General features: G+C 41.6%; 1 protein-coding gene across 4 annotated transcripts in view; it reads left to right on the top strand.

Annotated features, from left to right (window-relative positions):
* Nucleotides 1-14,731, top strand: part of SORCS1 (sortilin related VPS10 domain containing receptor 1) — a 505,841-nt gene that overhangs the window by 383,131 nt on the left and 107,979 nt on the right. For all 4 annotated transcript variants that reach the window (XM_082714247.1, XM_082714246.1, XM_082714244.1 and 1 more), the window contains exons 7-9: nt 2,361-2,479; nt 5,012-5,101; nt 11,199-11,378. In XM_082714247.1, the coding sequence (XP_082570373.1) occupies nt 2,361-2,479; nt 5,012-5,101; nt 11,199-11,378 (389 nt within the window). The remainder of the gene's footprint in view (nt 1-2,360; nt 2,480-5,011; nt 5,102-11,198; nt 11,379-14,731) is intronic.

Genomic DNA, 14,731 nt, shown 5'->3' with positions numbered 1-14,731 from the left:
CCAAGTGTCCTGGAGGGCTTATCAGTCTTTACATCAGTCATTGGTCAGATGGAGCAAGTGTGCATGCCGCCCCCTAGTGGTCCTCCTTCTAGAGTACAGGTTTACCCAAGTTCCGTTAAGTGAAGATTATCCTGGAAATTTCCTTAAGGAAGTTATTAGTGAATCCTTGATCCAACCCAATACTATTGCATACCCCCATTTCATGGAAGTCTTCATCTCCTGATTTCTTTTTCATTGGGAAGGGTGGATTTCTGTATATATCCTTGATGTCCTAAAAGCAAAGTCATCTGTTCAGCATCAAAAATAAATAAATAAAATAAAACAACTTTATTTTTCATTCAAAATATACATATTTCAATCAAGAGGCACATTTTCACTATTGGAAATTTACCCCAAAGATACAGATGTAGTGAATAAAAGAGCCATCTGTACCCCAATGTTCATAGCAGCAATGGCCACAGTCGCCAAACTGTGGAAAGAACCAAGACGCCCTTCAACAGATGAATGGATAAAGAAGATGTGGTCCATATAGACAATGGAGTATTATGCCTCCATCAGAAAGGATGAATACCCAACTTTTGTAGCAACATGGATCGGACTGTAAGAGATTATGCTGAGTGAAATAAGTCAAGCAGAGAAAGTCAGTTATCATATGGTTTCACTTACTTGTGGAGCATTAAGGAATAACATGGAGGACATTGGGAGGTGGAGAGAAGTGAGTTGGGGAAAATCAGAGGGGAAGACAAACCATGAGAGATTGTGTACTCTGAGAAACAAACTGAGGGTTTTGGAGGGGAGGGGGTGGGGGGTTGGGTGAGCCTGGTGGTGGGTGTTAAGGAGAGCATGTATTGCATGGAGCACTGGGTGTAGTGCATAAACAATGAATTCTGGAACACACACACACACACACACATAAAATTTTTTAAAAAGAGGCACATTTCAGTGAGTATTTACTTACTGCCCAGTATATGCCTGGAACAGTATTAGAACCTGGGGGCACATTCGTGAACAAGCAGAAAAAGCAGTCCTCAAGAAGAGTATATTCTAATGGAGAGGGGCAGAAATACGTAAGGAAGAGGTGATTTTATATTGTGGTAAATTCCATGAAGGTAATTAACAAAATGGTGTTGATCAACAGTAGTCATGGAAGACCCTCTGAAGTAAGAGTGGGCTGAAATCTAGAACTTTCTTTGTGAATCACCTGGAGAAAAGCAGTTCAGGCAGAGGGAATAGAGTTAAAAAGTTTCTTACATGGTAAAAGGTTTGGCCACATTCCCGAACATAGAGGAGGCCAGATGAGAAGAGTCACAGAGAGAAGAGATTAACATGTGGGGAAATTGGAGTGATGGGTCCTAGAGGGTTCGAATTTATTTTAAATGCAATGAGGCAAAAGGAGTTTTAAGTAAGGAAGTGACATCTGATTAGTAGGGCAGAATAGTTAGAGTCAAAAAACCAAGATATCCTCCCTGATACAAAGTACTCCCAAGCAATAGGTATCAGATCTATGTAGGAGTTATTATAACTGATAGGTTTACCATCTGCTGTTGAGTCTCACGTGGGATTAGTTTACTTGTCTCTAAATGAGGGCAGATCTTTGGATGCAGGAATCTCCTCTCTATTCTGTTTCACTTTTTTTTTAATGTTTTAAAAAGATTTTATTTATTTATTTGACAGAGATCACAAGTAGGCAGAGAGGTAGGCAGAGAGAGCGGAAGGGAAGCAGGCTCCCTGCTGAGCAGAGAGCCCCATGAGGGGCTTGATCCCAGGATCCTGAGATCGGGACCTGAGCAGAGGCTTTAACCCACTGAGCCACCCAGGCGCCCCTATTCTGTTTCACTTCTAAGTATTATTAGAAGAAAAGCCTTTATCTTGATATGGAATCTTCCTGTTTGTAAGAGTGCACTTCTTGCACGAGATGACTGGTGATTGCTTGTATGTCCATATTTCCCTGCCTGTTGGTCAAAGGTCAAAGTGCAGAGGAAGAGCCCACAAATCCAAAGAGAAACAAACAAATGAACAAAACTATAGAATCACAAATACTAATGCCAGTTTTTAAAAATGCTTTCATTTAGAGAGGGGAAAATTAATTAATGAGAATTCAGTATTCCAGGATGGCAAGATTTGTTAGAGACATTGAGGCATGGTGACGATGGTGCTGCTAGAAAGTGAGTAAAATAGTAGCGATACTACTTTTAACAATAACAATGGGAGGGATAATGCAATTGAAGAATGTGAGGTTTGTTTAAAGAGTTGCAGATAGCAAAGGAAATGGAAAATGTCCACTCCAAGTCCAGGACTCTGTGAGTGTACGTCCCCCACCCCGTTTTTTGGTGTTTTTTTTTTTTTTTTTTTTTTTTCAGATTCACAATACCTGACTTGCCGAATGCAGAACTGCACAGAGGCCAACAGAAATAAACCTTTCCCAGGCTACATTGACCCAGACTCTTTGATTGTCCAGGATGATTACGTGTTTGTTCAGGTATGAAAGATCCACTCCGGCTGATTGTCTCAGATATTTCTCTTTCCTGCTTCGGTCCTAATGCAGCCTCCTTTGCCTGTGTACACTCCCTTAAGAGTGAAAATGGGGAAAAAAAAAAATCATTATCTTTTTGACAAAAGGAACATTACCAAGGGTCAAAGCTTCTATGCTAATGGAATATTAATTAGCTCCTTTGGGTAACGTCTGGAGGACCTTATCAATATGGAGTCATGGGGGCCCTGGGTAGTGTACGAAGGTTGTCTCCGAATGATGCACATTCTGTTCACCCCCCTCCTCTGCCTTCATGGGCCTGAGCGGATATGTCAGTCTCTTCCTATCCGAACAGTCAGCCAATCAGCCTGTTCCCCAGTAGTCACCTGAAAAATAGAGAAACAGATGGGAAGAGAAAGCTGGGGGGTAGCGGGAAGTGGGGGGAGGCAGAGGGGAGGTGCAGAGTAATCAGCCATTATTGTCATGCTCTCCCTGTGATTAGGAGAAGAATTAGATGAGATGAGAGGTGCTCAGCCAGGATTTTCACCCCTGAAGAGCGTGGCAAACCTTTTGTGGTTGAGTGGTTAGAAGAGACAGGGAGCAAGGACGCTTTGCTTCTTTGCAGCATTTAAGGAAAATTCTAGGCTCGCTTCGATAAATCTTCAGTTCCTAGTTAAGTTTGGACAGACTTCATGTATTGCTTCCCATCCTAAGAGTGGAAAAGTACGATTGCTAAATAGTTTGTATCTGCATAGTTTATATATCAAATATATGTTTTTATATTAACTTTATTTATACACACATACTATATATATATAGACACACACAATTTCCCTATGATTGAGACCCATTCTAAACACTGTTGTGTGTATTTGGAGATGAAATCATAAATCAGAATATCCAATCCCATGTTTTGAGGATGGAAATGTTCAAAATACCCAACATCAGCCTATGTATGTACTCTTAAAATGTTTCACAAATGACTACACACACACACACACACACACACACACACGTACACACACACACATAGCAGTTTTCCTTAGGGAAGTGAGTAATGATTACTCTGGTAACTTCAACATCAAATTATCAAGTGACATTAAAATGGTTACATGTGTTGGTTCGATCTATAATTCATTTCCCTATCACCGTTTCTCCCAGGAACCTTTTCTGCTTTCTAATAGTGGTTTATAATCCATATATAACTGACAAATGGGACTCCCTTCTGCGTTTAGAGTGTCATATATTTTGTACCCGTGCCACTGTGAACATGGTCCTGTAACCCATCATGAGGACTATGAGGTGATCTGACCCCATGATGGGGAAGCGGTAACTTCTGGCCGCTATTTTATGTGTCTGGTGGACATTCGCCTAGAGTATGTGTTGACCTAGTCTGAGTATGCACACCCCAGCTGATAGCCCAAGTCCAGATATTTATATGGATTAAGAGCACGTAAACCAGCTCACAGAAACAGTGAGCAATGGTGGTTGCCAGGGATTGGGAAGTGGGGACATGTGAGTCAAAGGAGACACATTTCCAGCTGCTAAATGGATAACTTCTGGGGATCTAACATACAGCATAGTGACTATAATTAACAACACTGTATTATAGACATGACGGTTGTCAAGACAGTAGATTTTTAAAGATATCACCACTCACAGAATGTCATAATTAAGTGAGGGGCTAGAGGTGGTGATCATTCTGCCATATACACATGCATCAAATCGTCACATACCTCTTAAACTCACATATGTTATATGTGAATAGTATCTCAGTAAACCTGGGAAACAAGAGTGGCTGCAGAGGAGAGAGCTGGCATGGAGCCCTTGATGCTGGGCAGAGCAGCGCTCATGCTGGAGTAGAGACCGCACCCCTTCCTGACTTCCCTGGCATCCACAGGCTTCACTGGGCTGTGTGTGCCGGACAGACTTGGAGGAGGTGGCTCCCCGTTCTCTTCTAGGAGAGAGAGCTCTAGGGTGATTTTGGACCACGACCCTGGCCAGCTTTTGTCTAATGGGTCAGCAGCACTGTTGTCCCTGAGACATACTCAGAGGCCTCAGTGGGACGGCATCAGATAGCGTTCAGGGCTCAGAGGAGAGAGGCGCCCACTCTGGCACTGTCAGACCCGGGCCGTTCACTTCCGGTACAACATGGGGACCTGTCTCCTCCCCGGTGGTCTTGGGCTAGGCAGCCGGGGACTCCTGATGGACATGAAGCTAATATACTCTGAGGCTTGTGTCATTAAGAAGGAGGAGAAGGGGAAAAGGAGAAGAAAGAAACTGAAAATGGCTTGTTTCCTGGCTCCCGAGCTACAGGGCAGGTTGAAGAAATATATTTCATGCAGTGGGTTCAGCTTGGGCCTCAGACCAACTCACATACTCGGTATGAGTTGTTTTTGAATGGAACTCTCGTTCTTTACCCTTGTCTGCAATAGTCATTCACACTGTTGGGTCGGCGGCTAGCCCCTGCCATTCACGGCTCTTTTTCCATGGCCTGTAACTGTCATAATAGCTCCTCTTACTTCTGTGTTTGTGATCCAGCTGACATCAGGAGGACGGCCACATTACTACGTGTCCTACCGAAGGAATGCATTTGCCCAGATGAAGCTACCCAAATATGCTCTGCCCAAGGTACGACCTGAATGGATCTCTTCATTTCAGTATTTTCTCCCATTCCCATGTTCTCGCCTGCACCCCTTTCCCAAGGACGCTCATATTCATTTCTCTCTTCTCATCCCCCATGACTGTTTTTCAACCACTCTCTCTCTCTCTCTCTGATTCTTGCTGTAGGAGCATCTGAATAGATTGTCAACTGATTTGCATTTGATTTTCAGTAATAAAAATTTTTGAGCCGTATGTGTGGATATTCTAGCAAGACAGAAAGTAGGCTTTGGATCCGTGTCAAACCAGTACAACATTTTATTGTTGTTAATTATTGAGAGGCGGTGCATCTATATGGCACTCAACTTTTACATTGTCTCTCAGCAGGACTTACCACATTGGTTGTCTTTAGAGTTCTGAAGCATAGCTAATTTTTTGGACTTCCTCAAAGACATACTCCTTCGAAAATAAGGACAGACAAAAGTTTAAGAAAAGACCCTCTTAACCGCTGACTTCCCTGGGCTCTCTTTCCAGAAACTCTGAACTGCGTTAATATGGAGCGCCACCTAGTGGAGGACAGAGTGACTCGGGAGCATAAAGCTGTGTGGATTTGTGGTCTCAAATAGTTAATGTATTGTGCCTTGATCTTATAGCAGGGGAGGTATGTGTGGCTGTTGGAGAGGGACAGTCAGTGTAGGTTTAAATGTAGTTGCAGCTCAGCTTTGAAACCTTTGGACCAAGAACATAGGGAACTTTTTTTGATTGAGTGTTGATGACTCTTGACATTGTGTTTTTATCCACAACTTTGTAGTATGCTGTCCTGAACCAACTAGAGCTAGCTGCCAGGAATTCATGTGACAGATAGAGCACAAGGACATCACAGATCTCGGTAGCCAGTTGCTCTGGCCTTTCCAGGCAGAATTCTTGGCCGTCCCTCTGCCCCTAAGCATAGTAGTATAGAGACACTAGCCCACTAGGGATAATAACACACGTTAAATTGCACTGTTGACTCCAAAGAACAATGTCCATGTTAGTAGTTATTATTTCCAGCTGCTAAGAGATTAATGACAGTGGTAATTGTCCAGAACTATATGCCTGCGACTGTATACATTGAAGTGCTCCCTGCTCTTGATTCAGCTTTAAGTGCTTTCCAAAAAGACAAGCACAGCAATTTGGAGTTGTGCCTTAGATGAGAATTGGGTAAAGTCCATATGTAAAATTAAATCTGAGTGTTGTTAAAATTACCCTGGATTATCTTTTAGGAAGGCTCATGAGGGGTATGATCATGTCTCCCCAGTAAGTCCAACAGAGCTGCTTTGTTTTCTTTTTTCCCTTTCGAGGGCTGAAATAAATGGCTATGTCTTTGATTGGCCAGCAAATGCAGTAGTTTAACTTGCAAGACTTAAGCCTTTAAAAATAAGATTTAAAGTCAATGCAGGGAGATGCTCTCACTCAGGAGGCATGTGGGAATCGAGACCAAATCAGGAAGCAGCAGATGTGAGTCACTCCTCTTGCGTTCTCTCCTGGGAAAATACTCTGTGTGCAGAATAAGTCCCAGCCAAACCAAATGCTCTTTGCCGAAGTGAGGCAAGCACTCAGGTCTCCTGAGTTCCCAGCTGGCATTCTTTGTATTATACTTTTCTTCTCTTGAAATAAATTAATAGCTTACTATTATAAAATAGCAGATCCTTTACAAATTTTGAAATACTGGAGGACCATCAAAAGAAAAAGTCCTATGGACCCAACCAAGGAGACCCATGGTCATTTAAAATCAAAACCCATCTTTGGATCTATTGCTGGAGTGTTAGGAAACACATCCTCTGCGTTGCTTGTTCAAGTCGACCCTTGCCCCCAGGGACACCCAGCCAGTCTGGAAGGAAAAGTTATCTTTTGAACCTGAATCTGCTGTCCCCTCCCCTTGCTCCCTGAGATGAGCCCGCTCTATTCCTAGCCTCCGCTAAGGTGCGAGGGTAGAACACAATGATTAATTTCTCTTGTCCCTGGAAAAATAGGAGCCAGCGCAGCAAATGAACGTATTATGTGGTCCAAGCAGGTGTTTATTCTTTAAGACAATGAGTTGCCTCGTTACAGTCCCATTACACCTTCAAAGAATAGCCCCAGCTTGGGTGCACTGATCTGCGAGAAAGGCGCCCGTATTTCCTGGCCTTCTATCAAAGCCAGGGCTGCCTTGGCTGGAAAGGAACAAAGCCTCGTGCTCACCAAAGGAATCAAGACAAACCAGCACTTTCATGTTAAAATTTTCTGTAATCATCCACTGCCATTGTATCCGCTCTTGAAAGACCATGGTTCCCCTGAGCTGTGTTTAAAAATAATAATAATAATAATAATAATAATATAATGGTAATGGTGACGGAGAAGGGAATGGAGAGACTTTAATGTGGCTGCTGCTATTAAAAGCATGAGGCCCCCCCAGACTGGGAGACATGGTGACGGTTTCCCTTAACTTACTTGGAGCTCATTCTGAGCTACTCAAGGGAGATGAATGAGGCAATACATATGAAAGTGCTTTGAGCATGTTAGAGGACAGATACTCTATAAAAGCAAGGTAATGTTATTATCAGTATGGATCTGCTGTCTGTGTGGTGGGGGAGGGATGGCATGAGGCGTGGGTGGGGTGGGGGTCGGCAGCAGGAGGCCCAGATCTGCCGCTAACCTGCTTCGGACGGACTTATCAATTTCTATTTCTCTGTGTTTTGTTTGTTCTTTCGTTGTTACTTTTTAAAAATAAGATAAATGTTAACTCTGAATAAAATGTCCTCGGAGGTGCCTCTCAAAAATTTGGTTCTATGACCAAAGAAGCTTAAGAAAAAAATAAACTCCATTCTATGCCCCTCGCCTCGAGAGTAGCGGTAGGTCACTGGTGTTGAAAGCTCTAGGATGTCCTGTAAAACAACAACAACAACAACATGTAATTCAGCATTAATCAAAACACTTTACAAAGGCATCCATTTAAAAAAATAGTTTGTTAGAGTCCATCAATGCTGGTGTCCAATGGGACAGATTTTGGGAAACACTCTAGCAGAAGATCTCAAAGGTCACTTCTTGTTCTGAAATTTTGTGTCTCAGTAAAAGTATTGAACATGAAGTGCCACTTTATGTAGAAAGAGCATATTCTCCTGATAGAGGAGAATGTAGACAAGAAAAGAAAGATGACATTTAAATATGTCAGACCTTTCAATTAAGATATCTGAGACCAACTTTTTTTTTTTTTTTAAGTCTCTTCGATGTAATTGGGTTATATGGAGAGAGAACGATCCGATCTTGGCCCCTATCTAAAGATGGCCCTTTGAATCTGATGTTACTCGACTAGTTCTCTTGGTGACCTTGAAGCGCTGTGTTTTAGTTGTGAATCTACAAAATAAAGATGTGCATGAGTTGGGATGACATAGTTGATGTATCTAGCCCCTCGCATTTATTACCAAGATGTCTGTGATGACCCAGACTTCAGAGGTTCCCCAGTGCACAAATTCACTCCCAAGGCGCAGAGGTGGGTAGGTAATTATGTGAGGGTCAGATCTGTGCTTAAGTGTTTTAACTTGAATTCAGGGAGGATGCTGCATCCTGATAATGAGGGAGTGTGAATTGGGAGTAGTTATGTAAGGCTTCCAAATGGCTAAATAAGGATTTGGGAGGGCAAAGAACTAGGAAGTGGGGAGCCATAGAATGTTTGGCCCTCAGTGGTTGAATAGCCCTTGGGCTAATTTCCATAGCTAATCCCCTCCATTAGAAAGAAGCAAAATACTTGCAAGAACCACTTTTTATTAAGTATACTAGTTAGCCCCCAAACATTTGCAACAAACAGAAAGGCCAAATCAACCTCGCTTCATCAGCAAAGGGGATTTAAGCACTTGCGTCACTGAAAATAGCTAGCATACGTGGGACAGATGCTGTGTGCCAGGCACTGTTCTAAGTGCTTAGCACTTAATAGCTGATGTAATCCTCACAACTCCAGGGAGGGCATACTAAAATCTCTGTTCCGTAGGTAGAAATTCTCAGGCACGGAGTTTGGTTTACACAGCTAAGTTACAGAGGGAGGATCTGAACTCAAGTAGTTTTATTTCAAAGCCCATTCTTTTAACCATTTCGTTCTACTCTCTGCTAGAGTAGATCCTCTCTAACTGAAAGGTTTACAGATAGAGAAGGCTTCTTAGTTATCCCCAGTCAAAGACTCAGAGACTTTCACACAATGTGGCCTCTCTCTCTTCCCTTTTGAGCCTATTTTCTTCAGGACTGGGTTCATCCCTTACCTTCCCTCCAAGATATGCCTCCATCAGATCGAGACTTTTTTTTTTTTTTTTTTTAAATTTCTGATAATCCCAGTGTCATTCTAGAATTGTGTCTTATTGACTTTGTGTTGCCTACCCGTCACTGATCTAACCACTGTGGTCGGGGACATTGAATATTCTGAATGGTAGGCCAACAAGGTCTTTTCTGGTGCTAAGGGTAAGAGAAAGTAACAAAGACTAAGTACAGGGAGGAAATTTGTCTGAGAGTGATAAGGGTGTTTTTCAAAGAACATCAACCCCAGTTATCAGAAGAAATGGAAATAGACATTTGGCTGGTATAAGCAATGGCCAACTTGCATACCAAACTTAAGTTTGCATTATTGATCCACGTTGAATTGATCCACATTGAAGTAATGGGATTCATTTTTGGCCTCCCGCTCTGTATTTTTTATATAAAAACATTACCAAACTCTAGAATATGACATGTGAGACCCAAGTAGGGGTGAGAAAGATGAAACTCTGTGGGTAAAGTCTTCTTCCTTCTGGGATCATCAGAGTTCACTGTGGTCATGGTAAAGGAAGGAGAGACTCATCCCTATATGTTCAGAGAGGGTCCAAGCTGAATTGCTAATCATTTGGTTGAAAGAACATGGGCATATATTCTAAGGAGAAATTTAGATTAGGAGTTAGGTAGAACTCTCTAGCACTGAAATTCTTACCAGAGAAGACTGGAAGTTCTCTGGAAGTTTTTCAAGGATGGAGGAAGATCCATCTGCGAAGATCTCAGTAGTAAGCAACACAAGGCCAAGAATCTTTCCATACTGTTCTTCAGTCTTTTTGCTTATTTGTAATTCCATTTTTTTGTTTTGTTTTCATTTTTAGTTTTTGAAAGTTACACCACTTTTGAAAGCGACTGCCTTTACTCAAGGCAGTAGACAGCTGCCAAGAGCTTATGCACAGAAGACAGCAAGCCCTGGTCTGTGCCAACCTCCCCTGAACATCCACTTCTCTGGAGTTCTGAATGGGGAGGAAAGATTTGGAATTCCCACCCCAGGGACATCTGCTCCCTGCCTCCACATTACCTTTGCCTTTGTTTTTTTCTTCCAGGACTACCAGAGTCTGAAAACAGGCTACTTCTTTCCTCTCTCACTTAAGGTTTCCTGCTGAATTTCTCAGAGTTAAGGGTTTAGATAAATTGCTGAGTCCTTGAACAGTCATTGACATGAAGATGAGTGCTTTGGGGTTCTCAGGTGACTGTTTTCCACGGCGACTTCTGGGAGTTGCTGAGCCTTAGGGAGTGTTTGTCAAACTTTAATGTGCATATGAACCACTCAGATTTTATTTAAATACAGATTTTTGATTCAGTAAGTGAGGCCTGAGATTCTGTGTATCTGACAAGCTCGCAGGTGATGCCAACACTGGCGGCCCATGGACCATGCTCAGAGAAGCAGGGCTTGTCTATTTTCTCTCTGTCTCTCGAACCTTTCCTCATATTTGGCCCACATATGCCTTCTGAACATATACCATGTTTGTGCCTGGCAAGTATATCAGGATGATTGATTCTCCAAAGATATGCATATTTGAGAAAGTCTTCTTCAATTATCTAATGAGGTGATTAAATTATAAGCAAGCTACCAAGCATCTCTCTGCCCTATTTTCTCATGACCTTCCTGCCTAACCCCACAGATGACAAAGGAAATGGTTAACATTTGCCTAATTAATGACTACTTCACAAATATACAAAGGGAAAATTTTTATCTTCCATGACAGCGCCTAAGAGCCTATTCTGGTATCCTTCATGGGATTTCGTTCTCTTTGGACACATGCCATGTTCACTAGAAGCATCTTCATCCTTCTTACTTCTCTGTGTCTTTCTTCAGGACATGCATGTCATCAGCACAGATGAGAATCAAGTGTTTGCAGCGGTTCAAGAATGGAACCAGAATGACACCTACAATCTCTATATCTCGGACACCCGGGGGGTCTATTTTACATTGGCCTTGGAGAACGTTCAGAGCAGCAGGGGTCCAGAGGGCAACATCATGATCGACCTCTATGAGGTATGTCACAAGGCATGTGTAGCCCTGAGCCACGGCAGTGCCTGGCCGGTGGGTGAGGGCCCACGGTTGGCTGTGGCCTCCATCATTTTAATTACTAGTTCCTTACATGGCCTCATTTCGTTTGGGAGAGAGGAGGATTTGTAGAACATTTTGACTGGTTAATCTGCATTCCACCCAACGCCTCTCTAGGAATCCTGTCTTGGTGAAGTCCACAGTCCATGAAGTCTCAGGGGCCCTGGAGAGAGTGTCTGGGGAAGCAGTCAAACAGTTGAAAGGTTTGAACAAGAATGATCCTAATATAAAATTTGAAAATAATCTTGAAGGGCAAACAGGGTGTTGGAGTTTGAGCAGAGGGGCAGTGGGCATCCTCCTCTTCTCTCTGATGAACTAACGAGGGGGTATCTTTGCGTTGAACTAGAAGGTACTGCCATTGGACCTGAATATCTTTCTGACCTGGTAACTTCCACATTTGCCATCTCCTCAAGGACCTGTGAGTGAGACAAAGTGATAGATAAGTCTTTCTCTCCTAAATGGGAAGGGGGGAGGCAGAGACAAAAAAAAAAAAAAAAAAAAAAAAGCGTTTACCTCATTTCCCTAAAACAACTCTGGCCCCTTGTTTCTCAAAATGATTAGGGCACAAAAGAAAATCCTATACGTTCAATCATTTGGCTTTCATAACAAATAACAACACTTGAATGATGTTGAAAGCATGGCTAGGTAGAAAGCATGCTGCTATTTGGGGATGGATTTTAGCCACTTGTCAGTCTACTTTTGCACCATGAGGATTTATAATGGGTTATAATGAGCTGTTGCAAAATGTATTCAGAATTTGGGAAGTACTCATTTACCTGTATCCTATCTGAAACAACAACAACAAAAAAGAAATTCTGAACCCAATTCAAATATATATATAGTCATAATGATGCTATCTTTTGATTAAGTACAAGTTCATGGAGTCAAGAGATTTGTTTGTATAATGAGAAGCAAGAGAATGATATCCAGTATATCAAAGAAAAAAAACCAATTTCATTTAACAAATTAAAGCCTATCATTGTAATTCCTTTTAATATTGTCTACCCCCTTTCTCCTTTAAGAGCTCTTCGGGATTTTATTCTAGTATCTAAATGTCTCTGTATGTATAAAGCCATATTAATGAACCTATATACCCCATTCAGAGCCCAAACCAGCATGAGACATAGTGTGTATATATTTGGAAAAACGCACTGCAGACTTATTTACACATTCACAAGGTTTTTCCACTCTTTTCCTGCTTATGTTCCAGATAAATATAGTAGTATCATATATCTCAGCCTCCAACGGAACATGTATTCTGGAAAACATTTACATATTCTGGTGATTTAGTTTCAAATTCATGTTGGATAAAATTGTGATTTAAAGTATAAATTTTGGAGCCAGGCTGCCTGGATTTAAATCCTAGCTACACCACATGTATGAATTCTAGAGGAAAAGCCAAGAACTTCCAAGCCTCAGTTTTCTTATTTAAAATATGGAGCTATATAACATGGTACCTACTTAATAGAATTTCTGGGGATTACTAAATTAATCTTCTTACTGTATATACTATGAACAGTGCAAAAAATCTATCAATGCTCAACAAATTATAGATAGCATAACTAATATTATATTCCAATGAGATTAAGCCCCAATACGATGTTCTGTTCTTACCACTCTTAAAATCTGCCCACGTTGTTTAAATATCCAACACTTTCGGATCCTTGTTTCTTCCCATATTGCTCTTAGCACGGCCATAGGATGTTGCTTAACACCAACCAGTCATCTTCCTATAAACAAGTATAAATTGCCACATTTCTTTCCTTATTTGTAAATGTCATGCAAACATTTAAATTGTAAGTGTGTTTTGTTGAAATGCCATGCATTTTCATGGCTGATTCCAGCACTTGCCATGGAAATATCTAGCTTCAAGAGTCTGATAAGAAGTCAAAGCTGCCTCAGATCGGTCACCCAGTTTGCTTCCCTGGCCTTGACTTTGTCCTTGTTCTTCCAAAAACATTTTCTCATTTTTGGGTTGCATTTTTTCATTTCTGTTTAACTTCTCCCTCTTTTCGAGCATTGTGGAAGACTTTTTTTTTTTTTTTTTCTGGGATAAATTGTGTTTTCTGCCAAAACAGAGACCATTCTAATTGGTCCCTTGATGACGGAAAAGATGACAGATTTGGACAGGAACGAGTTTGCAGTGTTCAGTGATTTACACCCGTTTTCATGAAGTGTTTTCTGAATCCAGATATTGCTAAAAGGTATGCAACGAGAAGAGGAAACGGTGACTTCTGGACATGGCAGATCATTTCTTGGTTAATCCTTGTGTTTCCCTTTTGTGTCTCTCTCATGGTTGCCTGTCCATAGGGAAACTGCTGACTCTTATTATCATCACTGTGAGCAGTGGTGTGACTGCATTATGTAAAGGTGTTCTGCATCCTGGGGCCTGGGAGGAAGAGTCTTTGGTTTTATTAGCCTGACAGTTCGCAGCAACTTGAATTGAAATTGATGTGATCAGAACGGTGGTGCCGTATCTGCTGATTACCTAGATAGAAAGAATATTGGCTGACATGGAACCTGGCGCAAATGTTCCTTAAATCTGATTGTTCTGGCTAGCAGGAAGCTGCAAACCAGCCAGCATGAATTTCCCAGTAGAATTGCGATGAACGATGAGTGCTTAGAGATAAATGAAAAGTAAGAAAATCCATAAATGAATTAATAAGGAGCAGAGATGAGCGACATATGAAGTAGGGGTGACAAAGATAGACTATATGGAGTGCACGGCTGCTCACATTTGGGGGTGACTGAGGAGGATGGTGTGAGTTTTTTGCTTGTATGTTTCTCCATGTCAATGACCTGCCATTCTTGTGTGTTCTTTAAGGTATTTTAGCAAAGGCAAACTGATAATGTGTAACAGTTTGAGTCTGCGGGTCAAGGATATGCACTGTTGATGAGTCTGTGTGGGAAATGCAGAAGGAAGCACATTTCTCTTAAATTCAATAATTTTGTTCACATACACACATTGGAACCTTATAATAAATGTGGCTCTCTCTGCCCTGGAGATACATGTATGCATGTGATGACATAGGGAACTATTGGGGACAGAATGTTGGGTGACCATCTTGCATAGTTTAATCATTGAAATACCAGAATTCTCCTTCAGTGTCAGTTGACCACCATGAACCACACTCAGAAGAGTCATGGCGGCAAAGTTGGACACAGAGCAAAAATGCTGAATAGTGATTTTGTCCATGAAAGGTCATAATAACAACAGATAATATTTCAGGTGCCAGTATATGCCAGGCACTGTGTAAAGAACCTTCCATAATTATTTCATT

This window comes from Mustela nivalis (assembly GCF_964662115.1).
Source record: "Mustela nivalis genome assembly, chromosome: 2".
Lineage (NCBI taxonomy): Eukaryota > Metazoa > Chordata > Mammalia > Carnivora > Mustelidae > Mustela > Mustela nivalis.
The sequence above is the reverse complement of the archived record's forward strand: the minus strand, read 5'-3'. Positions and strand labels throughout refer to the sequence as shown.